Source organism: Lissotriton helveticus, chromosome 7 (genome assembly GCF_964261635.1).
Source record: "Lissotriton helveticus chromosome 7, aLisHel1.1, whole genome shotgun sequence".
Taxonomy (NCBI): domain Eukaryota; kingdom Metazoa; phylum Chordata; class Amphibia; order Caudata; family Salamandridae; genus Lissotriton; species Lissotriton helveticus.
This window is the reverse complement of record NC_136068.1, coordinates 1,197,667,824-1,197,694,496: the sequence shown is the minus strand read 5'-3', so window position 1 is coordinate 1,197,694,496 and position 26,673 is coordinate 1,197,667,824. Positions and strand designations below refer to the sequence as shown.

Sequence of the window (26,673 nt, the reverse complement as noted above, 5' to 3'; positions counted from 1 at the left end):
TTAATCCTAGAAGAGACATGTCAGTTAGAAAAGATTGTGCATCACTGTTGGCCTCTTCTTCACTATGAATATTAAAGTCCCCGAGCAACAGGAAATCTTTATCTTGACACACATAGGGGGCTAGTGCTTCCATTAGCTGTTTGGACACATTTTTTAAAGGGCCCGGTGGGCGATAAACCAAGGCTCCTTTCCTACTATATTTAGTGGAGGAGCCAATCCTAAAAATCATCATTTCTAAGTCTGAATTACAGCACTGATCAATGACCGAAACAGAAATCTCATTTTTAAAAACAATTGCTATTCCCCCACCGATTTTTTTGGGTCGATCTAATCTGATAATTTTGTAACCCTCGGGTATTCCAAGGGTAATAGCGGGGGTGGTATGGGGCTTCAGCCATGTTTCTGTTAAAAAGCAGAGATCTGCTTGTTGGGAAGAGATCAGGTCCCAGACCTCGAAGGAGTGTTTAACCAAAGATCTAACATTACACAACAGAATCCTTCCCTCCTGTATCGATACTTTGGGAGTATTACAGGGACGCAGTTCGAAGGAATGTTTAACTGTCTGAAATTGTGTATAGCATGATCTACATGAAAAAGGCCCCTCGGGAAAACAGAAAGATGGTAGCTTACAGTCAGGAGTTAACACAGTAGGGCGTAGGCGCAGTAAGGCCTGGGAAGAGTAAGACCGTCTATATACCTTAGTAGACTTATATGGAACGTCCATAGCCCCTAGCCACGTCCTGTCGCGGACGGGCGCAGACGGGCTTCTCTCTGGCGCGTCTCAGGCGCTTCGCTGCGCGCGACCGCTGCGCGCTTACTGTGACGAGGGGGCTAAATACCCTCAGGTACAGCAACTAGAGCGCTGACCGCTCTGTCAATGCGGAAGTGCGGAAGTGACCTGGCTCTGCCTGACCCGCCCTCCGCTCAACGGCACTGGTTACTGAACTCTGCATGGTAGAGCGTCTGGCATCACCTGCCTTGAGGGAAGTGTCAGACAGGCCAGGTGGCAGCTCGGCTTTAACGTGGAGTCGAGCGCTAATCCATTCCCAAGTCTTTGGGGCTGATTCCGATGTGGGCAGAGTGCCACCGCCCGCATGTCTGTTGTGATCCGCCCTACATTTCCCTCTGTCCGCCACCCATTTCCCCCCTGCTATATTAGTATGGCGGGGGGAACTCCGGCGGATGGAAAGACCGTCCGCCGGTTTTCCGCTGGTCGACTTGTCGACCGGGCGGAAAAAGATCACAACATGGTGGCGGTGTCTGTGAGACACCGCCATCCATATTATGAAGAGTGCGGCAATGAGCCTTTCCATGATGGCTTTGCTGCCATGGAAAGGCTCACGGTCTTGTTGGGGGCCTGTAGCAGGCTCCCATGGTGTTGGGGGGTGCACATGGGGGGTACCTATGGTACCCCTCTCATTGCCATGCACTATGTGGCAGTCCATTTACGCTGCAAGTGGGACTGCAGCCAGCAGATCCACCCGCAATGTTAAGGGGCCAGGATGCACCCGCCAGTGTGGCGGGCGCATCCTAATTTACATTGCGGGACAGCCGCGACTTCGGCGGTCGGTCCCTGGCTCCCCTACGGTCCGCCCGCCATCGTAATGAACCCCTATGTGTCTAACTGGTTCTCTGCACCAGCCTTCACAACAAGCCCCAGAGGTACTCTTAGCGCAATTGAGAAGATGAGAGCACTGATAAGTGGCCAATAAATTGCAATAACTTTGGCAAAGGGTTCTAGGTGACATCGAATGGAAGTGTTAGGAAAGGGATTCTGGGAGTTGGCGTCATTGCTTAATGATTCCAGCAAGTGCCAACCACCGGCTGATAGTAATGTAGTCATATTCTGCTATTTTCTTTTTTTTAGCGAAGGTTCTTGAGGTCTATTTTTTAAAATAATAAAAGATTTACAAAGCATCACATTCTGCACATTGCTCATAGGCATATTCACGTATTTTCAGATGTATTCAACTATTTTAGAGGGCAGGCAGAACCAATAACAAAATATGGAGAACCTTCTATGTACAGTGATTCTTTGCATTTTATATCTTTGCATATGCAACACTGGCATTAAAGATATTTCTCATAACAAACGAACTTATTCTTATTTTAGACAGATCTGTTTGTTTGTCTCCATTTCCAGGCATCTCCTCACCTGTGGTGGCCGCCAGTAACACAGGGACTGATCTCGATGGCCTGCCACATATCAAATCACACCCGTTTTCACTATGTAAGTGCATATCGCAATGTAATCCATTGTTGCATTTTGAGCAATACTGATTTTGAATAAAGTAACACTGTACACCAGTAGTTCCTACATTATGTGACTTAAAACTTTAAGACATTTTGGAATGTGGCGTGCGTTTACTACTCCAGGCAGTATAACATGTATTGCAGAATGTAGTTTGCTATAGTGTCCAATACTTTTGTAGCGGTCTAGTGTTCCCCACCTCCTCAGTTTCCACTGAACCGTCTTCCATTGTCTCCAAGCCCCATGTACAGAATAACCTGCTTGTGTGGCTGTGCTTAACCTGAATCCTGACAGGGTTAGGGTAGGTCACTGACCATGTCATTAGTGATGTACTATGTGAGGTCATAAGCAGTGCATTGCGGGGGTGCGAGTTATAGCTAGCTCAGCTAACTATAATTGCTGAATTTCTCTGGTTTTGTACGAGTGAGATTTTCAGCCTAACTATACCATACCTGTAACCTTTAGATTTTTTCAGTGAATTTCTAAGGTTTTTTAATTCTATTTCCTAACTGTGAGCTTTCATTTTTTAAGTGAATTTCTAAGGTTTTTTAAATGCTAATTCCTAACTATAATGTAACCTTTGTTTTCTTTCCAGAATATCTAAGGTTTTTTAAAATTCTATTTCATAATTGTAACACTCATTTTTTTCAACTGAGCCTCTAAGATTTTCATATTTTCTTTCTATAATTGTATATTATATATTATATTTATATGATATACCACTTATTTTTTGATTTAGTATGTGTTTATCAGAAAGCATATTAGGAACTTGTTATTTTTAAGAATTTATTGATATGGCACAACATTGTCTCATTTACTGTGGAGAATCTATGACCAGCAAATGTAAATTCACATTCTGAAAAATAACCTAAAGACATTTTTTAACCCCTTCACTGCTAGGCCTTTTCCCCCCTGTGCTAAGCCTTTTTTGGCTATTGGGGTAGTTCGCACTTAGGACCCTGTAACTTTTTGACCACATAAGGTATCCATGCCAAATTTGTGTGCTTTTTTCCAACATCATGGGGATTCTAAAGGTGCCCAGGGTTTGTGGATTCCCCTGGAGGGGACCCAGAATTTAGCCAAAATACAGCTACATTTTGGTTTTTGGGGGGGGAAATATTGGAAAAAAGTGCTGCAAATGAAAGCGTCTGGGGTTTTCCCTGCAAATGGTATCAAAAAATGGTTTGTGGGGCTGAAATCACAATTTTCCCATATTTTAGGGAATGACAGACTTTTGTCAGAAAACCAAAATTGTTTACACAGTTTTGGCATTTTTCTGGGACTATTTTTTGTGCTTTCAACCCCCTTCTAGGTAATGGTAGAAATGGGTTTGAAAGCAATAATGGATCCTGGAAGCTGTATATTTTAGAAAAGTAGACAAAATTATGAATTCAGCAAGGGGTCATTTGTGGGGATCCTTCAAGGTTTCTTTAAAGAAACTTACTGTTAAATATAGGAAAAATTGAAAATTAGTTGAAAAAACAGCCTTTTGTGTCAAAGTTGTCACCTGTAACAACTTCTAATTATGACAGATCTTTAAAAGCAATATACTGTTACATCCGTGGGACCTTACTGGTTGTTGGGATATATAGGACTTGTATGTTCACCAAGAACCCGACGAACCCAGAATCGAAAACTGAGCAGCGACTTGCAATGTTTATTTATTATGTACTTGGTATATAGCATTTATTCTGGGAAAATGTATACATGGAAAAATCGGTATGAAAGACACCTATATATTTCTGAAATGGGAACAAAATATAGAGTTTGGAAACAGTAGATATTTGCACATCTCAGAAATTGGGTATACTCATACTAGCATGAGAATTATCAGTCATTTTTCAAAATGACTTATTTTTTACTCATTGTCTTTTATTTGGAAGGCAGAAATACAACGAAAGTAATAGATAATAACATTTGCTTTACAAATCTGAATTACCCTAAGTCTCCCTATAAAAATGGTACCTCACTTGTGTAGGTAGGCCTAGTGCTCGCGACAGGAAACGGCGCAAAACGAATGTGGACACACAACAATTTCACAGTGAAAAATGACCCTTTTTAGGGCTCGGCCTCCGCCCACGAAGGGGGTGGAGCTTCGAGCTCCTAATGCTAAAGAAGAAAGAAAGGATCTCTAGGGGTCTGAACAGACACATTCCTTAGTGTATTTTGTCATCTGCCTAGTGATTCGTCTTCGCTGTGCTGTGTATGTATTAGCGTTGCCGTGATAGGATGTAAGTAATTTACGCGTGCCCGATGTGGCATATTGTGTGCGAGAACGAGCACGGCAGAGTGATTAATCTTAATTACGAGCTGTCAGAGTGCCCGTGTAATGCAATCCAGATGGTGCGCGCGCGTACACCATTGCATGCAACAGAACAGTGACACGGTAATCTTGCCCTTTATCTTTGGCCCCCCCCCCTCACTTCCTCCTTTTCAAATTCCTTTCGAGCTGAGCGGAGCCTGCGACTACGGACTGCGAGCCTGAGCTGCTCCTCCCGGCCCCAGCCCCTCCTCTCCTGTGAACTCTGCAGTCTGCAGATTGCACCGGCGGCCGTCCCCAGCAACTTTAAAGGTGAGTGTTGTGTCCTCATGTAACGTAACTGGTGCTCTGTAAAGCGCTCTGATACCCGATTCGGGTCAAGTTTGCGCTATATAAAACTCGGCAAAAAAAAAACGGACCTCAGTGATTTCTTGTTTATATTGAAATACACAGTGTTCAGCGCTGGGTTTTCTCAGATGCACTGGGATCCTTTCCAGCCGTTTGCTCTTTCATTTCTCGGGCCTCCTCCCGCCTCACACATCGGTCCTTTGTGACCTCTGACCTAAGAAGCCCTCCAAAGATAGATGTGTGGAGATCGTCTCCTTCCAGAGCCTGATTTACCTCTGCTGCTAATTAACTGTAGAGCAATGGCCCTCAGCCATCCATTGAGAGATAAGCTTTGGCCGGTGAAAGGGATAATCTTGCACGTCCTCTTATTAAAGACTGCCCAGCTTATGTCCAATTTATTACGCACGAAATACCTTCCAGCACCGGGAGGTAGGCACTGCGCAGGCCACCGAGGCCACGGTGAGAGGCATAACCCGCCCCCTTTTTCGACTGACAGTTGTGATGGCAAGTTCAGGTCTTTCAATTGTACCCTGAAGAGTAGGCCCTCCAGCTGGACACCACGAGGACCAGGAGGCACCGATCCTGTAGGGCTGCCCTGCCTATCATTCGTCTAAGGTCGATAACATGACGCTCGTTGAGATGGGTAACAAGAAACTCCATTGCACAGCGCCAAGATAAATAATGTAATACTTGGGGCAGCCTCCGACATGGCCGGAAGGCGGAAGGGTTGCTAGCGGCCTCCGTAGTAAAAAAGCACAAGACAAATTCAAGACTAGGCAGCCTTGGTGTTGGGCTTGCGGATATTTAAATGCAACAGCCCCTAGTTTCTCAGTAGCGCTTTGGGTACTCTCTTGCAAATGAAACTCTCGGTGGAGTTAAACAAGAGGGAGACATGCTACTGTTGAAAGAATAATAAGCTTTTCAGTTCAAGAACTTACATTAAAGGATACGAAGTTCCCTTTCTTTGAGAATGGGATAAAGCATAGGGCCCGCGATTGAATTTAGACCTAAAAAATGGAGGGCATTCAATTAACTGTGGCCTTGTTTATCTAAGTGGCGCTTTATACCGATAGCCGGGTTTCAAGCACTTTATAAGGGAGTAATCCTTTCTCTCGTTACTCAGCCCCGGTGCTAATTACGGAGAGGCTTGTGACGGTGCCACACATTTCCGATTACACGGGATACGGAGGCGGAGAGTAGGCCGCACAAATGGGTTTTGAAAACCACAAGATGCTCCCCGCATGCCGCTTTTATAGCGGAGAGGAGGTGGCCTAACGGCTAGGGCGCTCGACCTCGGACCGAGAGGACCCGGGTTCGAGTCTCGGTCACACGACCCTAAGCAGAAATTGAGGGAAACGACAGAAATCGGGGGAAACGATCCAATTTTGCGTTTTTTCGCGTTCCACTTTCTTCGTATTGCGCACATGCTTACTGTCTCACGGGCTGCCTGATAAGATAATTGTTTTGCACAGGGGAACGACTTTGCTTTTAGGAGGCCTCTGCGATTCTGTATCTCAGCAAAAGAGTAACCCTTACCTCACACCATGTACAAAAGTGCCACTGGTGATTCTGAAGAGGCAGAAATACTTGGCTGGTACCTCAGAAGTGGCTTAAAACCCTTGTGGAATGTTCGACTTCTCATAGTATTCTATGCAAGTGTAGTGCTGGTTATCTATACCCGTGACCGTGTAAGTGGAGCATCATTTACACATATGCTGGACAGTACGAATGTCCATACATTAAGGCTGAATCTTCGCAATGGTGCAGAGTAGTGAGTGCAGAGTGCAGAGTAGTGAGTGCAGAGTAGTGAGTGCAGAGTAGTGAGTGCAGAGTAGTGAGTGCAGAGTAGTGAGTGCAGAGTAGTGAGTGCAGAGTGGTGAGTGCAGAGTGCAGAGTAGTGAGTGCAGAGTGCAGAGTAGTGAGTGCAGAGCAGTGAGTGCAGAGAGCAGAGTAGTGAGTGCAGAGTAGTGAGTGCAGAGTAGTGAGTGCAGAGTGGTGAGTGCAGAGTGCAGAGTAGTGAGTGCAGAGTGCAGAGTAGTGAGTGCAGAGTGCAGAGTAGTGAGTGCAGAGTAGTGAGTGCAGAGTAGTGAGTGCAGAGTAGTGAGTGCAGAGTAGTGAGTGCAGAGTGCAGAGTAGTGAGTGCAGAGTAGTGAATGCAGAGTGCAGAGTAGTGAGTGCAGAGTGCAGAGTGCAGAGTAGTGAGTGCAGAGTAGTGAGTGCAGAGTAGTGAGTGCAGAGTGCAGAGTAGTGAGTGCAGAGTGCAGAGTAGTGAGTGCAGAGTGCAGAGTAGTGAGTGCAGAGTGCAGAGTGCAGAGTAGTGAGTGCAGAGTAGTGAGTGCAGAGTGCAGAGTAGTGAGTGCAGAGTAGTGAGTGCAGAGTGCAGAGTAGTGAGTGCAGAGTAGTGAGTGCAGAGTAGTGAGTGCAGAGTAGTGAGTGCAGAGTAGTGAGTGCAGAGTAGTGAGTGCAGAGTAGTGAGTGCAGAGTGCAGAGTGCAGAGTAGTGAGTGCAGAGTGCAGAGTAGTGAGTGCAGAGTGCAGAGTAGTGAGTGCAGAGTGCAGAGTAGTGAGTGCAGAGTGCAGAGTAGTGAGTGCAGAGTGCAGAGTAGTGAGTGCAGAGTGCAGAGTAGTGAGTGCAGAGTAGTGAGTGCAGAGTAGTGAGTGCAGAGTAGTGAGTGCAGAGTAGTGAGTGCAGAGTGCAGAGTGCAGAGTGCAGAGTGCAGAGTAGTGAGTGCAGAGTGCAGAGTAGTGAACTGCAGAGTGCAGAGTAGTGAAGTGCAGAGTGCAGAGTAGTGAGTGCAGAGTGCAGAGTAGTGAGTGCAGAGTGCAGAGTAGTGAGTGCAGAGTGCAGAGTAGTGAGTGCAGAGTGCAGAGTAGTGAGTGCGCAGAGCAGTGAGTGCAGAGTAGTGAGTGCAGAGTGCAGAGTAGTGAGTGCAGAGTGCAGAGTAGTGAGTGCGCAGAGCAGTGAGTGCGCAGAGCAGTGAGTGCGCAGAGCAGTGAGTGCGCAGAGCAGTGAGTGCGCAGAGCAGTGAGTGCTGTTATTTATGATTTAAGGGAAAAAAAAGAAATGTCATGAGCAATGCCAATAGCTCTACTTTTAATGATGCCGAGACCATTGCATTGTAAATGCTTGTTTTGTTAAAGTGCCTAGCTGTAGTTTTTTAACCCTAGTTCTGCCGGCACCAGGGGGAACCTAGCAAACCTATACATTTTTGAAAAATTGACACCCAGGGGAATCCAGTATGGGGTGACTTGACTGCCTCTCACCAGGTTCGGTTACCCAGAATCCCTTGCAAACCTAAAAAAGGGTCAAAAAACACATTTTCCTCACAATTCTGTGGTGGAAAGTTCTGGAATCTGCGTGGATCCACAAATTTCCACCCACCCCGCATTCCCTAAAGTCTTCAGGGAAAAATGGTTCCTCACTGGTGTGGATAGGCCTAGTGCCCACGACAGGAAACGGTGCAAAACACAACGTGAACACACCACAATTTCACAGTAAAAAATTACCCTTTTTTGGCAAAGTGCCTAGCTGTAGTTTTTGAACCCTAGCTCTGCCAGCACCTAGGGAAACCTAGCAAACCTATACATTTTTTAAAACTACACACCCATGGGAATCCAGGATGGGTGACTTGACTGGCTCTCCCCAGGTTCCGTTACCCAGAATCCCTTGTAAACCTAAACAATTATCAAAAAAACACATTTTCCTCACATTTCTGTGGTGGAAAGTTCTGGAATCTGCGGGGAGCCACAAATTTCCACCCACCCCGCGTTCCCCAAAGTCTTCCCAGAAAAATGGTACCTCACTTGTGTGGGTAGACCTAGTGCCCGCACCAGGAAACAGCACAAAATGCAACGTGGACACACCACAATTTCACAGACCTCAAATTTAGCTGGAAAAATCACTTTTTTCACACATTTTTGTGTGGGAATGTTGTGACATTACCTGGCTGACACAAATTTCATATCCCCCAGCGTTCCCCCAGGTCTCCCGATAAAAATGCTGCTTCACATGTGTGGGAGGCCCAAGTACCCGCTACAGAAAGGCAGTACGTTTTGCAGGGGTGGGGGCATGGACATGCCCTTTAATGGCCGCACCCACCCTAATAATATATGCGCAAAAAAATCCCTGGCGTCTGGTGGGCGTTTCGCCCGCCCCCCCAGGGGGGGTCAGAAAGACTAAATTATAACATTTATTTGGGGGAAGCAATGTCCCTTGCCCAAGGAGCCGCTCCCCCCTCTCTGGTGTCTAGTGGGTGGACCCCTGCTTGGGGATCGCCATCCTGTTTGCATACATACATATATGTGTATTTTTATGTCTGTATATGTATCTTTTTTTTTTTTTGTCCGTATTTGCCTGCCCTCCTCTCAGAAAACCGACAACCGTCTAGCGTGTCGCACTCCGAGCTACTCGAGATTTTACCGTTCGCCCACTCGGTGACACGATTCAACAAGATTGGCAGAAGATGGATCTTTAGAGGAGGAGGTGATGGATGGGAGTCGACTTGCACCTTCTCCAACTAGGTATTTAATTTAAACCTGAAGGACCAATGATAAAGCGGAGGGGGGGCCCTGATCCTTGGAATAAATTAGGCATAATCATAGGACCGGGGGAAAAAAAAAAAAACCCGGACACTATCGCCACTGGACCAACAGGTCCCAAAAAGCCAAGTTACGTTTACTGCAGGTTCTGGCCAAATCAACTTTAGATGTTTCATACATAGATGACAACCAACTTGCATGCGATGGTGCTGTATTTTCCGCCCAAACTTTACAGATTTGTCTCCTAGCCAGCGGAACTGCATAAAACAAGAAGGACTTTGCCTGACCAGTCATACTTGCATCCAACCCAAAGATAATTGATGGTAGTGTGATGGACAGAGAGGTGTTTAGAATTGAATCCAGAGTGGCTTTCACTTCCTCCCAGAACCGAGCGATGTAAGGGCATTCCTTGAACATGTGGACGAATGAGGCCTCGATGCAGTTACATTTATTGCATTTCTTGCCTGGGAGAAATTTAGACAATCTCAAGGGTGAGAGATAGGCGCGGTGTATCGTAAACAGCTGGTTACGTCTCTGTATATGTATCTTGCACCCTGCTGGCAAACATCTTATTAAACGTGACTGTGTTCCATTTGGATATAATGAGAAATAAATGCAGCGGAAAGTGAAAAGAAATACAATTTTACAATCTGTGCATCAATATGAGAACTGTCAGAAAGAATGCCACCACTTACCTGATGTTACTGCTGCATTGTGGGAGACGTAGGCTAAACAGTCACGTGAGTCACAACATCTTTAAAACCACACGCACATATGCACTTTGTGAACTGCCGCTTTCCCGTGATCAAGGCGCAGGTGCCGAAACATGTAGGGGTATGGGAGGCATTGTGCTGATTTCGCTGATTAAAGGACTGCTGCTCCGGAATTGGGCCTCTACCTTTTCTGTTCACATGCCGTGATTGGCGGGCTCCTCCGTGCCCGCTGTTTGAGAGGCCGCCCTGAAGAGTTGAAGACTCCTTGTACGGAGATTCGAGTTTGGATTTAAATCAGGAGTACGACCCACGCACTGCTATTTCTCCCACTGTGGTAACACTAATACAGTAAAATGAAGCGGCGGCGATGGAAGGGCTTCGGTCGGGATGACCTCCTGAACCGATCGTTCCGGGGCCGGGTCCTTTGACGAGAAGGTTAAGTCATAATTGCACCCTGCTGGCCGTAAGGTTAGGGCTTATCTTCAGTGTAAAAAAGCCAGCCTCACTATCACATACTATACTAGGTTCCATGGTACATTCAAGGGGAGATCTAAAAATCACCGCTATCCCTCCACCTCTGCCTACTGCTGTATCAATTCTAGTTATAGTATAGCCGGGGGGAAGAGCCTCTATAATATCTGGATCGGAATTGGCCTCCAGCCAGGTCTCAGTGAGGAACAGGAGGTCGAGCTTAGTATCTACAATCAAATCCAAGATTTCAATTTTGTGTTTACTAAGGGATCTGCAATTCAGTAAACCAGCAGAGAGAGACGCACTTCCTACCTGCCGTATGTGATCCAAGCTCCAAGTAAATGAACAATACTGACATGCGCCTTCTTGAGTAGCCGACATACTGTGTCTGCAAGTGTAGTCCATACGGGGGTAAAGATCCAGCAGTTCGGCCCTACCATATTGGATTTTCACCTCAGATTGGCCAAGGGTTCTGGCCCCAGTCCCCGTATGGCCGCGGACGGGCGCAGACGGGCTTGCCTTCGGCGCGCCCGCTGCGCACGTCCGCTGCGCGGTCGTTTGAGCATTCACCTTATATCCTACTGGCTGATCAGGGGATGGCGACTAGAGAGCTAACCGTCCGCCCCAGCCAACCGGAAGTACCTGTATCTACCCTTCCTCGCCCTCCGCGCAACGGTGCTGTCACCGCGTCGGACTGGGGCGGGAAGGAGGAGATTGAGAACAGGCCTCGGGTTAGTCTTGACGAGCCCCCAGAGCAGGTAAGTGAACTGCTGTCAAGTAGTGTTAAAAATACAATTGTCGTGCTCCCATAAAATTATTTTAAAATAAAGCTCCGGTAATTTTACAAACAGGCTTTCACAAGTATAGCATACAGCAGTAAGCGGCCCTGCCACAGCCCATTCACCACATCGCGGCCATGATCTCTTCGCCTTATATCCTACTGGCTGATCAGGGGATGGCGACTAGAGCGCTAACCGTCCCCCCAGCCAACCGGAAGTACCTGTCTCTACCCATCCTCGCCCTCCGCACACCGGTGCTGTCACCGCGTCGGACCGGGGCGGGAAGGAGGAGATTGAGAACAGGCCTCGGGTTACTCTTGACAAGCCCCCAGAGCAGGTAAGTGACCTGCTGTCAAGTAGTGTTAAAAATACAATTGTCGTGCTCCCATAAAATTATTTTAAAATAAAGCTCCGGTAATTTTACAAACAGGCTTTCACAAGTATAGCATACAGCAGCAAGCGGCCCTGCCATAGGATGAGAAATATTATTAACCTTTATAGACTCTGCTTACAGGAGCAAAACATTTTAAAACTTCAGCAAACACATGATACAGTTAGAAAGTAAGTGCAATTAGGTTGTAGAAAATGGAAGAAAACTGGCTCCATCGAATAAAGGAAGTGCGGAAGAGTGAACTGCTGCACTAAAGTTCTATTTTAGAAAAATATTGTAACAGACATCATCACATTGTGTGCCCCTCACACAAAAGGGAAAGTAAAATGCACCAGAATAATGCTATAATAAAAGTGTGTTCACATCACAGAATTGTTATAACGTTGTAAAGAAATACGTTCTTCACTGATGTTACAGCAGTGATGCCTTGTAAAAAGTTCTTCAGTGCGTGCACACCATAGTAAAGCAAGTAAAGAAACTATTCTAGTTTTGTCCAGTAAGTCTTGCTACCATCACTGCACCTACCACAGAGGCAGTCGTTCTTGAAAGCAAGAAGTATCATGTAACTTCCTCTTTGCCCTTGTTAGAAGAGATCTGTTGTGAAGTAAGCTCTGCAGGCTAGTACCAATGAACAATGTTGTCAGTCAGAATTGCAGCGTTGAAAGACTGAAGTGTGTCATTGCTAGAAGAAGAAAGGAAATGAGTCAGTGTAGTCTCTGCGGTGCCCAATAATTATTGTCAAAATGTGGAAAGAAGGACGGCTTCGCATAAAACTGAGTAAGTAAGCTACTTCTTATAATGACCTGTAGGTCCCTGTGTAAACAGCCCCTTAAAGGCCTTTAAAAATTGGTTATCACATTTGGTGAGAAAGAACAAATTTGCTGCGTTCCACATAAAGTGGTTTAGTTAATGGGATGGGTTATTCAAGCTGTCTGTCTTGGCCATAAACTACAAAGGTTCCTTTGGACTTGTATGTTCAGCATTTATTAATATAATATGTTTCACTTGCTACCAGAATTTGATAATTTATACTGAAATGTGTGTTTTCCTTAATGGGGTCCACCTTCATTTTGACCATCGTTTTGTTTACTTAAATGTTTTGAAGCTGCCATTTTATGAGACATGATTTCAGGTTCTGCTAGCTTGTGTACAAAAATAGTTTCAGCCTTACAAATAGTTGTGGCGTGGCTCACACAGGACCTGATTACCCCCACTGGGGGCTCTACCATCACAGTGAGGTCAAGATAAATCACTGTGACCTTTTAAATCTGGAAGCTACGCTGCAGAATCCACTATGGGTTATTCAAAGAATACAAGCCCCACAATGCCCGCTACCAAGCAGGCAGACGAGATGCCATAAAACACACGTGAGACTTGTGAATGGCTGCAGCATCTTTCATTTCCCTGAAGAAAGAGAGCCCAGTTCTGAAACGCATTGGGAAAAGGGTTAAATTACGGACGAAACTTCATCATCACACGCAAGATTAAATTAAGGTGTTGGAACCTACCTGCTGTGGAGTGCTTCTTCATTTCAGAGCCATTGTTGAACATATATATATATATATATATATATATATATATATATGTGTGTGTGTGTGTGTGTATGTGTTTATTTTATGACATTCTAGTTAGGGTCAGATTTTACTCATTTGAGACCAGAGAAATTCAGCTGTTATAGTTACCTGAGTTAACTATAACTCGCGTCCACGCAATGCACTACTTATTACCTCACATATTTCATCATTCAATGCATGGTCAGTGACATGACTGCAATGTCCCGGATGGCCCCCTCCCATCTTCTGAATAGCCCCGGGGAGGTGGTGGTCCCCGGGGGTCGGCAACAGACCCCTGTCATTACTTCATTTGTGCCTCGTGGTGGTGGCTAGAGCACCCTATGCACTATTTTTACATATTGATCGGAGAAGATGGCAGTCCCCAGGGCTGCCCCCCGCATTCCAGTGTATTAGCCCCAGAGAGGTGACAGTCCCTGGGGCTGTGGGGCTCACACGGACCCTGGCATCTTTACTTGTAATTTTCCACTGGTCCCAGGCCCACCAGCGGGCCTAATAAAATGAAGCGCATGAAAATATTTGGTGGATTTACGGATCCAAAGCGACTCTCGCTGAAATATTGTTTTATAAAAATGCTTTTTGGACCCTGGGGGGATGCCCCGCCCCCTCCCCCCCCCAAAGGTGGCTTCGGGGGTCTGGTGTTTATAGCCTGCCCCCTTTTTTTTTAACTGTTTTTCTTGCGACTCTGTTCAACCGAGTCACAAGATGGCTTCCAACACTTCCTGATTCGAAGTGTTGCCATCAAGTCAGATCTCAGGCACGAGATTGGGAGGGTTTGCGAATCCACCACGGCCACTGTTGTATATCTGAGAAATCTTTACATTTCTCAGGAACTACTGTACGGATTTACAGCATTTAACAAAAAGAGTTCTTTCTGGACCAGGAGCTACCTTTTTGCCAAATTTGGTGTAATTTCGTTCATCAGTTTGGACTGTAGCTGTGTCTAAAGTTTCCTATGGAAATTAACATGGAGAAAAAGCATTTTTGGGACCCCCCTTTTTCTCAGCCACCACTTGATGGATCACCCCGACATTTTTAAGACAACAGCTGAAGTGATTGCACCTATAGCGTTGAAAATTTCACGAAGATTTGTCAAATTAAGCCACAGTTATTGGCAAATAAAAAAACGCTTTTTATTAGAAATCAGGTCCTAACGATAAATACCTACTGGCAAGATATATATATATATATATATATATATCACAAAGCTGAGGCCCATCTTCAAGGATCAAAGTGCTTTAATAAAGAACAAGCGGCAGCAGTTTTCTATCCAGACACGTTTGCTGCTGGTAATTCAGGGGGACGGTCTGTTCCTGTGGTGCTGAGGTCGCCCTGTCAGGGTCGGGGGCCTCTGCTATGGAGAAGTGTTGAAGGATGTACATACATTTGGGGCCATGACCCGCTCGCCTCTTTTAGGGATATAAAGGATTTGCCTGAAGTTAATGTATTTCAGAGGTGAGCAAGGGATGCAAGAGGGGTATTCGTACCGCTTATTGCTGACTTCGGAGAGACGCCCATTTTAAAGTAATTTTATGTGGCAGCAAATGGGCAAAGCACGTTGGAAGAATATTATTATGTTCGAGGCATGTGGGCTGCTAAATTCATATCTGTAGCATAGATCGCCGCCTAGTGTTGGGTCCGGATGATTGCACATTGTTGTCCTGGAAGAGTCTTCGAAGTATCACGAGATAGGTGGCTCCTCCCCTGGACTACAGTGCGCATGGGCATCGACTCCATCCCCAGATTGTTTTTTTCCGCCATTGGGTTCGGATGTGATTTCGACGTCTCCTGTTCGGAATCGTGATAAAACTTTTTCAAGGCCAAAAGGCCTTTTTTGCACCGTCGGTATTGTTCGCGTTCGGTCCCGTCTATCTTCCAGCTCGTAGAGTCGGATATCCGGGGGGTCGTGAGACTCTTCGTTGATCGGGGCCTAGTCGACGCAGCAAGACTTCGACGGCATGGAGCGGAGTCCATTCAAGAAATGTCCCGTGTGTGGATCCATGTACCCACACATCGACGTCCATCCTGTTCGCAACAAGTGCCTGTCGCCGGACCACGACGAGGCCAACTGTATGGCCTGCTCCAGATTTCGATCGAAGAAGACGATCAAGCTTCGGCGCGTGGCGCGCCTTGAGGCCCAGCGATCGGCTCCGGAACCGGTGGACATCTTTGACGACCCCGCGGAAGACGAGCAAGTGCGTCACCTGCTGATTTCCCCTACCCCGGTGGAGGTCGAGTCCGACGACGGAGCGGACGTCCACAGTCCCGACATTGAGGAAATCGTCGATAAGGTAGGGGACGACGACGAAGCATATGGGGCCATGGAAGATAGCTCGGAGGAAGAGCTATGCCCCGTTCGTACTCTTACAAAGGCTCAGGTCACGGGATCGCCACGCGGCCTTACCCAAGACCTTACACCTCGATCCACGGCCCCGCCTTCCGGCCCGGCTACGGACACCTCCGCGGAGCCGCCATTACTGAAACCGAAACCGAAACCCTCGGTATCGATGAAAACAAAGATGGCCGACACGCCATCGAAACCGAAGACGTCTGCTCCGGTGCCGACGCCGTCGTCTTCTGGAGCCTCCAAACAGACGCAAGCTGCCGACCAGGCAAAGGTGCCGAAGGTGGTTAAGGAGCCAAGCTCGAAGAAGCCCGTCGGGCCGGTGTCCACCAAGGTAGACAAGCCGACGCCCAAGAAGACTGTTGAGCCTACGTCGGGACAGTCTGTCGGTGAAGGGCGCAGAGCCAAGGTCTGGGGCCGTGACTCTTAAAGGAAAACCGGTCGATCCGAAGCAGTCGGCATCGACATCTGCGGCAGTGGACAGTGATCGAAGCGCACCAGTCAAGAGTGCTCCTGCGCCTCGACCGGACAAACACAAGTCATCCACGCTCGGGTCTTCCCCGGGGGGCGGACCAAGGACATCGGTCGGATCGACGAAACCGTCCGCTTCCTTTACGAAGCAGGTCTCGGACTCCCTTAAGCGCCTTAAGGACAAGGCTTTGGCATCGGAACCGAAGGCTCCTTCCTCACCGAAGCCGGCAGACACACCGAAGACCACATCGGCACCGCTCCTCAACACGTTGCCGCTTAAGGTGGCGCCGAAGGCCTTTGCACCGCGGTCGGTGCCCAAGGACACTGTGTCGACGTCAACTCAACCGGCTGGGACTGTGGGTCATCGACACCCTTTGGTTGAAGAACGGTCGGAGCATTTCATCGATGCCGACACCGGGAAACTCACGCTATCCAAGAGGAAGATTACTTCACAACCTTTGCAGTCCTTTACCATTCCTCTGAAACGTAAGAAGCCTGCAGCAGAAACGCCAGTTCTGGTGGAGCAGATTCTTCCTCAGCATGGGCGGAGTGCAACCCCTTCACCCACATACTCTGATGGGGATGGAGGGGAGCAAGATGAGGAGTACAATTTTCCTGCTCATACAGAGCCTGATGAGCAGCAGGACTCATGGATGGACACTGGTGATCAAGGGGACCAGCAGACGGTCCAGGATCCCCAGGTTTATAACGTGAAACCGTCTCCCACTGAGGACTCTGTGGCATTTAATGCCTTAATTGAAAGGGCAGCTACAAACCATAAAGTGGAAATGCATGCTGACCCCGTGGAGGTGGACTTCCTTTTTGACACTTTCTCCACTGCTGAAAAAACTGTCAAGACTCTCCCAATGTTGAAAGGGGTCCTTAAGCATGCGGCTGACATTTTCAAGGAACCCACAAGATCACGGGTTGTCAACCCACGCATTGAGAAGAAGTACAGACCGGCACCTGGAGACCCGACCTACATCAGGGGCCAGTTGCCTTTGGACTCCTTGGTGGTCTCTAATGCCCGCAAGAGGGCAAACTCCCAAACCACGGGTGAAGCTCCTCCCCCAGACAAGGAGTCAAAAGTGCTGGAGGCATCTGGGAAGAGGGTGGCAGCTCAGGCGGCCAACATATGGCGCATCTCAAACACTCAGGCTCTGTTGGCCAGATACGATAGGGCACACTACGACACCCTAGAGCAGCGGTTACAACACCTCCCAGACCAGTTTAAAGAGGGAGCTGAAATGCTTATCCAGGAGGGGAAGCTCATCTCCAACGCTGCTATAAAGTGTGCGCTAGATGTTGCGGACACGGCAGCGAGAGCGATCAACACTAGTGTGATGTTGAGGCGTCAAGCATGGCTCCGCATCTCGGGATTTAAGCCAGAAATACAAACTACTATCCTCAAGCAGCCCGTTAATCCAGACATGTTGTTTGGCCCAGAGGTGGACGCCACCCTGGAGAAGATCAAAAAAGATACCGAGACTGCCAAGTCCATGGGAGCTCTCCAGTCACAACAATTTAGAGGGAACACTTTTCGTCGCTCAGGCAATCGAGGTGTTAACAGAGGGCACATGTCGCAGCAGGCGCCATTCAATAAAAGTGGTGCGCAATCCTCCTACAGCAAGCAGGGCAGAGGTGGATACAGAGGAAAGAGTGCCAAGGGAAGAGGCAGAGGCAACAACAGTTCCCGTTCCTCTGCCGCCAACAAACAGTGACTCCCTGTCACTGCCCCCCGACCATCCAACACCTGTCGGGGTGAGACTCCAACAGTTCCTGCCCGTCTGGAAGTCCATCACCACAGACAGGTGGGTCAGGAAACTTATCCAGTTCGGCTATTGTTTAGAACTGGCATCCACCCCGCCACCCATGCCCCCAAAACACCGTCCTATGTCAGCAGAGCACTTGCACTTATTGCAGCAGGAGGTTCTGGTGATGCTGCAAAAAGGCGCAATAGAGCTCGTGCCAGTGGAGGAGGAAGGCACAGGGGTTTATTCCCTGTACTTCTTAATCCCAAAAAAGGACGGCTCACTCAGACCGATTCTAGACCTACGCCCCTTGAACCAGTACATTCTTTCAGAACACTTCCACATGTTAACACTGCAGCAGGTTCTTCCCTTGTTACAACAGGGAGACTTCCTCGCAACCTTGGACCTCAAGGATGCTTACTTTCACATACCACTCCACCCATCCCACAGAAAGTACCTCAGGTTCACCATCCAAAACAGGAATTACCAGTTCAAGGTACTCCCCTTCGGAGTGACCACCGCTCCCAGAGTGTTCACAAAATGTCTGGCGACAGTGGCGGCACACCTCCGGAGACAGGGGATACATGTCTACCCTTATCTGGACGACTGGCTCGTGCAGGCAAAGTCAGCCCAGCAGTGCGCCGCAGACATGTCCCACACCATTCACCTCCTTCACGGTCTAGGATTTACACTAAACTACCCGAAGTCACACCTTCAGCCGGCCCATGTGCGGCAGTATTTAGGCGCGACAATCAATACTCTGGCTGCCACAGCTCAGCCAAACCCAGCGAGGATCGACAACATCCAAACGCTGATCCAAAAGTTCAGACCGCAACACTCACTCCCAGCGAGAGTGTTCATGCAGTTGATAGGCATGATGGCCTCCTGCATCTTAATAGTCCCGCACGCGAGACTCCATATGCGTCCGCTCCAAGAATGCTTAGCGCATCAGTGGACTCAGGCTCAAGGACAGCTAAACGACCTAGTGTTGGTGACGGGTCGGGCATACAGCTCTCTGCATTGGTGGAATCCACACAACCTTTGCAAGGGCCGACCGTTCCAGGAGCCTGTGCCACAGATTACTCTAACAACGGACGCATCTCTCCAGGGATGGGGGGCTCATGTGCTCCACTATACGGTGCAGGGACTATGGACAACGCAACAAAGGAAGATGCACATCAACTACTTGGAGCTGATGGCAATCTTCATGGCACTCAAGTCCTTCAAAGTACATCTGTGCAACAAAGTCGTGTTGATCCGGACGGACAACATGACAGCCATGTACTACATTAAAAAGCAGGGAGGTACGCACTCTCCACAGTTGTCTCATCTGGCTCAGAGCATGTGGAAGTGGGCCATTCAGAGGAACATCTCCCTCATGGCGGAACACCTCCCGGGCACGGACAATCAGATGACGCATCTGCTCAGCAGGTACAGCCACCAAATGCACGAGTGGGAGTTACATCCATCAGTACTCCGCCCGTACTTCCAGCAGTGGGGTCATCCAGAGATAGACCTGTTTGCCACGGAGGAAAACGCAAAATGCCAAAGCTTTGTCGCCAGGTTCCCTCACCCACTGTCGCAGGGCAATGCGATATGGATGAACTGGTCAGGCAAATTTGCGTACGCTTTTCCCCCAGCGCCTCTCATTCCGCTGGTGGCAAGAAAGCTGAAGCAACACTCGCTGACGCTCATCCTAGTTGCTCCAACGTGGGCGCGACAACCGTGGTACACCACGTTCCTCGAACTCTCCGTGGTACCGCATCAAAGACTGCGCCTCACACCCCGGCTCTTAACGCAGAACCGTGGCGACATTCAGCACCCGGATCCACAGCAGCTCAATCTGACGATCTGGCTCCTGAGGTCTTAGAGTTTGGCTACCTTGATTTGCCCCCTGAATGCATGGACATCATCCGGGAGGCAAGGAAGCCCACTACCAGAGCTTGCTATGCAGCAAAATGGAAGCGGTTTGTCATCTACTGCACCGAGCACGCTATCAACCCACTCGATGCAGCTATTCCCAATATCATCTGCTATCTGTTGCATCTTTACAAATGCAATCTAGCATACGCTTCCATTCGGATACACTTATCCGCCATAGCGGCTTATCTCCAGAACAGGCAGCATCTCTCTGTCTTCAGGGTGCCTGCCATTAAAGCATTCCTGGAAGGGCTGAAGCGGGTCATCCCTCCCAGGACCCCACCAGCTCCTGTGTGGAACCTCAATGTGGTGCTCACCAGATTGATGGGTCCCCCATATGAACCTCTGCATTCATGTGAGCTTTAGTTCCTCACATGGAAAGTAGCTTTTCTCATTGCCATAACGTCTCTACGACGTGTTAGTGAGCTACAAGCGCTCACCATTCAAGAGCCATTTATACAAATTCATTCAAACAGGGTGGTGCTGCGCACTAACCCCAAATTTCTCCCTAAGGTGGTCTCGCAGTTTCATGTCAATCAAACCATCGAACTGCCCGCATTCTTTCCCAACCCAGAAACGGTAGCAGAAAGGATGCTCCATACGCTTGATGTCAAAAGAGCGCTTATGTACTACATTGACAGAACACAACCTTTTAGAAAGACACAGCAACTCTTTGTTGCCTTCGCAGCCCAGCATAAAGGCAACCCCATTTCCAAGGCAGGAATAGCCAGGTGGATCGTTAAGTGTATTCAGATTTGCTATCAGAAGGCTAAGCGCACTTTAACGGTCCCCCCCAGAGCACACTCCACACGCAAACTGGGGGCCTCCGTGGCATTCCTGGGTAACTTTTTCAGACTTCTGCAGCTGGCACGGGCGGCCGCCGTTAATGGAGGGACTGCTATGTATTCTATGCTACAGATATGAATTTAGCAGCCCACATGCCTCGAACTGAATATGCTACTTACCAGTATGCATCTGTTCTTGGCATGTAGGGCTGCTAACATTCATATCGCCCGCCCTCCTCCCCGGCGCCCGTAGCGGCTGCAGACTTTTCTTGCATTTCATCTCTAGCATGGCCATCACTTTCTCAGTTACACTCCATCTTTTCCACAATGGCTAAAAACAATCTGGGGATGGAGTCGATGCCCATGCGCACTGTAGTCCAGGGGAGGAGCCACCTATCTCGTGATACTTCGAAGACTCTTCCAGGACAACAATGTGCAATCATCCGGACCCAACACTAGGCGGCGATCTATGCTACAGATATGAATGTTAGCAGCCCTACATGCCAAGAACAGATGCATACTGGTAAGTAGCATATTCAATTGGAATGATGAACTGAGAACATATGCACTACAAATTAAAAAAAAGATTAACAGTACCTTCCATGGTGCATTCTGGGAAGTTGAGGACCACGGACTACAGAATCTTCAAGCAGTCTGCCTTTAAATTTGGTCACCTGACATCAGCAATTGCTCACCAATTATTAACCCCTTTCCTGCGCCGCGAATTCCGCCGCGACGTGGGGGGCTAAGGGGTGAGCACAGCGCATCCGTGCTCATGACGGAACCACGCCTTCATGAGTCACGAGCGGCGTGTGCTCGTAACGGCATGGTTCCGTCATGACCACGCTCGCTCATTAATTGCAGGCGGGGAATTAATGCCACGTGGGAGGAGCGGCAGCCGCATGATGGAACCACGCCGTCATGAGGATGACGGAACCATGCCGTCATGAGCACATGCTGTCCGTGGCTCATGACGGCGTGGTTCCGTCATGAGCACGCAAGGGGTTAAGGCTGAAATAAAGCTGAAACACATCTTGTTAGAACACTGCTGCAGCTTGTTATTCATTAAAGCGCTTTGATACTTGAAGTTGGGCCTTGGCTTTGTCATGTTTGCTGCTGGTAATTCAGCGGGACACTCCGTTCCTGTGGTGCTGAGGCCGCCTTGTCAGGATCGGGGGCCCCTGCTACAGAGAAGTGTTGAAGGATATATATATATATATATATATATACCCCCTGCATTTCTTAAACCTACTAAGGTAATGCCACTGTGCTACAAAGATTGCAATGTTGGAAGGGATTTGGTTCGGAGGATGTCCGATACCAATCGCTCTGGGGACTGGAGTTTTTTGACCGGGACATTGTTTAAACAGCATCAGCTGACATACGAACTGCCGTGACTGTGGTTTATTACTATCTGCAATGCACGGGGCTGCTGTCAAGAGCAATTGAGAACTTTTGCCTTAAAAATGTGAACTGTTCATAATATCAGCGAGTAGTATAAGTCCCTGATGCATTCTGGTAATTTGATGCTCCACGGTCATGTGACTTTTGTACACCTATAAAAATGCATGCACCATCGCACTTTGCTTTGAGCTTCCTTTTCTGTGAACAAGGCAGGCGCCGAAACTAGTTACAATTTTGGGAGCATTTCAAGCTGCATTTTCCTGGATTAAAGCTCTTTGTATCCAGAGATGGGCCTCTGTTCTTCTGTTCATGTGCTATGATTTACCGGGCTTCTCCGTGCCCGCCAGAGGCCGCCCTGAAGGGTCGGCGACTCCTTAGGAGGTGCTTTTGTGGATATATATATATATATATATATTTTTTTTTTTCATCACTTAAGGTACACAAGCTCGGTGCACTCCCGGACGGGTGCTTGCAAAATGCGGAGGTTCATACATATGTCAATAAACGCTCCAACTTTCCTCCAAACCAAGGTGAATTCCAAAGGAAGACCGCACTCTCGGGGTCAGGTTTTGTTATTTTATTAACACGGACCACAGGCACTCAAAACGGACGCGTTTCGGCAACGGCCTTCTTCGATGTTTACCGAAAGCCCCGGATCACCCTGTTTATAAATGTCATTACTAGCGCATTTCCGTTTGCACATTATTGTCTGTTGTTTATGTTGCTATCACAAAAGTATCAAAAAGGAGCACCATCTTGGAGTGTCCCGACTTATGTCTGCGTGCATCTCAGTGGCAATTAAACATCCAGATACATCTATATCACTGGTCCAGAACTGAAGCAAATACTTCATGGCTACTCTTATGTCTATACTCATAGGTAGTAAATGCCAGCACGCAGTGGACTCATGAAAATATAAAACATGGCCATACATCAAGAGAGAGGCGGCAAAGTTAAAACGTCATTAACGTCCTGAATGAGCATAATTATTGCTTGCCTCCCAATCCTCAATTCCGCCCTGAATGGGCCCATCTCTTCGGGCACTCCCCCTTATTTCATTTGTAAAGTTGACAGCCACGGAAATTCATAATGCATAACTGCGGGTAATAAACAGGGACAGCAATGTTTGCAATTCATATATCATGTTACATTGAATATTTGAGCATTATTTTTTATATAAAAAGTTAATCATTCCTAGATCAACAAAACATCCTACTAAGAAGCTGCATATTAACTACATTCATGAATCAGAGATAATCAGACAAGGAACAAAAAAAAAACCATCTACCAAATGTACAGCCAGTTCCTCACTGCTATTGAGACCCTGGGGTGATTTTGTCTGGAGATCAATTATGAAGTGGGATTCCAGCCGCCGTAACCTCATGATTCTATCCCCAGCGCGTGGGTTGATTGACACATGATCAAGACAGAAGTAGTTTAACAGATCCCTGTTGCGCTGATGTCTTTTATCAAAATGGGGTGTAACTGGGTAGGTTTCATCCCCATTAGCGATTGTTCTCATGTGTTCTAAAATCCTGAAGTTGGTGGGATGAATCGTGCTGCCTATATATCGTATGGTATCGTATCGTATATATTTGCATGGCTTGGCAGTTCGGGCTGGACTGTTCCCATGAGGCACAGGGTCAGACTGATTTGCATATAGCCATGTCTGAACTGGGGTGGCAGAGTGGGCTAAAGAACGGTGATGGATTAAACCCAGATCATTTGACTCGGTGTGAGCGTTTGATTGGTTCAGATGCTCCGTCCATCATCACCCCCTTTTGTACTGCTTTTGGCCGCCATAAGTGTGGCAGGGTATGCTCAGACGTGAGTCCCTTGCTCACTTTGCCACTGGATTCAAGCAAGCCGGGCTGAAGACGGCTGTAATGCCAGAAACCGGTCCTCGGAAGCTTGTTTCCGGTCCAGGGAAGGCATGGCTTGGCAGTTCGGGCTGGACTGTTCCCATGAGGCACAGGGTCAGACTGATTTGCATATAGCCATGTCTGAACTGGGGTGGCAGAGTGGGCTAAAGAACTGTGATGGGTTAAAAGCCAGATCTTTTGACTGGGTGTGAGTGTTTGATTGGTTCAGATGCTCCGTCCATCACCACCCCCTTTTGTACCGCCTATATATCGTAGGCTGCCAGGTCAGGCAATACACAGTATAGGGGGTAGCACAGGTCAGGAATTTCCTAATGCTTCTCATGGTTCCTATAGCTGGAAGATCATATGACAGGACCCTTTTACTTCCTTTGCAGGCCTTACATTTCCCGCACGGAAAAAATCCATTTAATGATCCAAAAGCTGATCTAGGGGTTTCTGTAATAAGATGGCTATGGACAAGGTCATTCTTCAATGATCTTGCCTTCCTGAAGGTGACAAGGGGGTTAGATGGTAAATACTTCCCTATTATGCTGTCTGTCTGTAAAATATGCCAATTGTTCCTCAAAATCTTCTTATGGTCACTAGCATTTTCAGAATAAGTGGTTATCAAGCGGAATTTGTCTTCCACTTCTGGTGATTCCCTTGCTTCCTTGTTCCTGTTTAACAATAGCTCCTCTCTGGGGGCTCTAGAGGGCGCACATCTGTGATGGCCGCGCGTTAGTGAGGCTCCCGCCAGACCGGGCAGAAAAATAACGTTCAACCCTATCCTGCATTAATATTTAAGCCCATCACGAACATAAAAGGAGTGCGGAGACCATACGGCATGCCATGAAGTAATTTGTGGAGGACGAGCTTGCTGCAGCACTGTGAACAAGGACGGCGAAAAACTGCTCGAGAGGAGGCAGCGAACGGCTGGAGCGGTGAGCTGGCTGTGGAAACCGGGACAGTCCGAGGCTGAGGGGGCCTACGGCGAAGGGGTGATGAGAGGTAATACTGTCCCAGGGCACGGGCGCTACAGGGTTGTGGAGCACAAAGTAGATTGCAGCGGAGGAATTGCCGCGCCGCAGCTCTTGTGAGACAACCCGTGCTTGGCGGAAGGCAAGCAGAGAAGCGCAAAAAGGAAAATACACAGGTACAAAGGTGCACAGATATTTCAATAGAGAGACTGGACGAAGCATGTACGGACCGGGAAGTGTGGCGGCTGCAATTTCTAGGCCACGGCTGACCCCTCGAGAGCGGAAACGGAGGGCGTAGAGACCGAAGGTGCAGGCGGGCAACCTCTGTAACGGCCATAAACATTGTCAGCACAGAGAGAGAGTGACGCCGCCATTTGCTAGTCCGCGCTGCGTGTCATAGCGGCGAGGAGAGGTCACAGAGTAACGTTAAGCTCCAGGAGAGCGGGCACCCACCACAATAGCGGGGGCAAGGCGAACGCACAAAACTTAATTGCCTTGCACAGGAGTACGGTGACATAACAAAGACTCAATTAGGTGGAAGGAAGGAGACTGCCGCTTATACGCTACTCAACCGCCATTTTAAAGAGAGCAGACTCCCCTGAGAAGCGGTGACTGTGCGGAGACTGACTGTGGCCCACACAAGGCAATTCAGAAAAGCGGAGGGCACATGTAGGGCTGTATTGACCACTATATTTTAACTTAAACCTCCCGGACATAGCTGGGAATCACGCAATTGAGGAACCTGTGTGCTGACAACCAGCAGGAGTGCATGAACTGGCTGCAGGGGCAAACAGGAGAACAAAAAATCAAAAGGGGGGAGTGAAGAGGTGGTGCTTTTTGGCACCGAGGTGGGCGAATCCTCCTCTCCTGAAAGTACAAATAATCAACAAAGTCCACCTTGCGTAGAGTTAGTGTATGTCCTGATGTTCATGGAATACACAATGTGTGTTAAAATACCCCTCACACACCAAAAGGGCCCTTGGTGTCATGCTTCATCATTGGGGTCTTCCCGTCCCTGCTGCAGGACGGGGCAGTGCTGCAACAAGCGACTACGCTGGAGCACCTTTTTATTGTGGGTACTATGTGAGTGAGTTGGAGTGAGTGTCAGTGGGGTCAGGAGTGATAGTGATTAAGTGATGTTAAAAAATACCTGGCCTAGTGGTAGAAAAAACTATTTAATAGACACTGGCTGGTATTGTTAAAAAAGTGATACGGAGAGGAAGCAAGTTACTGGGCTTACTCTCCTGTGCGGGTCAACATATTTCGGGGCACCATGCCTCTTCGTCAGGACCGGGGAAAGATCCCCCTGTCACTCACTGATGTTTTACCACAGAAAAGTTAAGTGTAGTGCAAGTAGAAAATGTTTCTCTTTATCAATTTGTATAGATATAATTTATAAATATACGTTTTCCTAGCTGTGTCAGTAGTTCTGATGTAGTCAGCCTGAAAGGATAAGAGCACATAGCTATTAATGCGCGGATCCCATTGCGCTAGACTAATGGTCACCTGTAAGGGAAAAGAACGAAAAACACACATATAGACTGAGGTCCATGGTATCTTGGATGAATCTAGAAAAAGCCCTGTTATCGGGCAGTGAAGTGCTAAATGACTAACAGGTAAACACACATACATTGCAACACAATACGTTAGCTAGAAAAAGCATGTATTTTGTCATAGATACATACTTTGGAGGTTAGGAGTCAGTGCCCCATGAGCCAAGACTGAGCGAAGGGTAATTTGAGGGTCCAACTGTAAAAGTAAAAGAAAATAGGAACAAAGGAAAGAGTTGTTTGCTTGTTCTTTGTTTTGCAAATAGGCTACATGGTATTATTATGCT

General features: G+C 47.8%; 1 protein-coding gene across 2 annotated transcripts in view; it reads left to right on the top strand.

Annotated features, from left to right (window-relative positions):
• RNF135 (ring finger protein 135) overlaps positions 1 to 26,673 on the top strand; it is a 127,404-nt gene that overhangs the window by 64,440 nt on the left and 36,291 nt on the right. The window contains exon 6 of one of the 2 annotated variants that reach the window (XM_078654376.1): positions 2,144 to 2,230. The exons of the other annotated variant lie outside the window; for it this stretch is intronic. Within the exon in view, the coding sequence (XP_078510502.1) occupies positions 2,144 to 2,230 (87 nt within the window). The remainder of the gene's footprint in view (positions 1 to 2,143; positions 2,231 to 26,673) is intronic. 2 annotated transcript variants of the gene reach the window in all.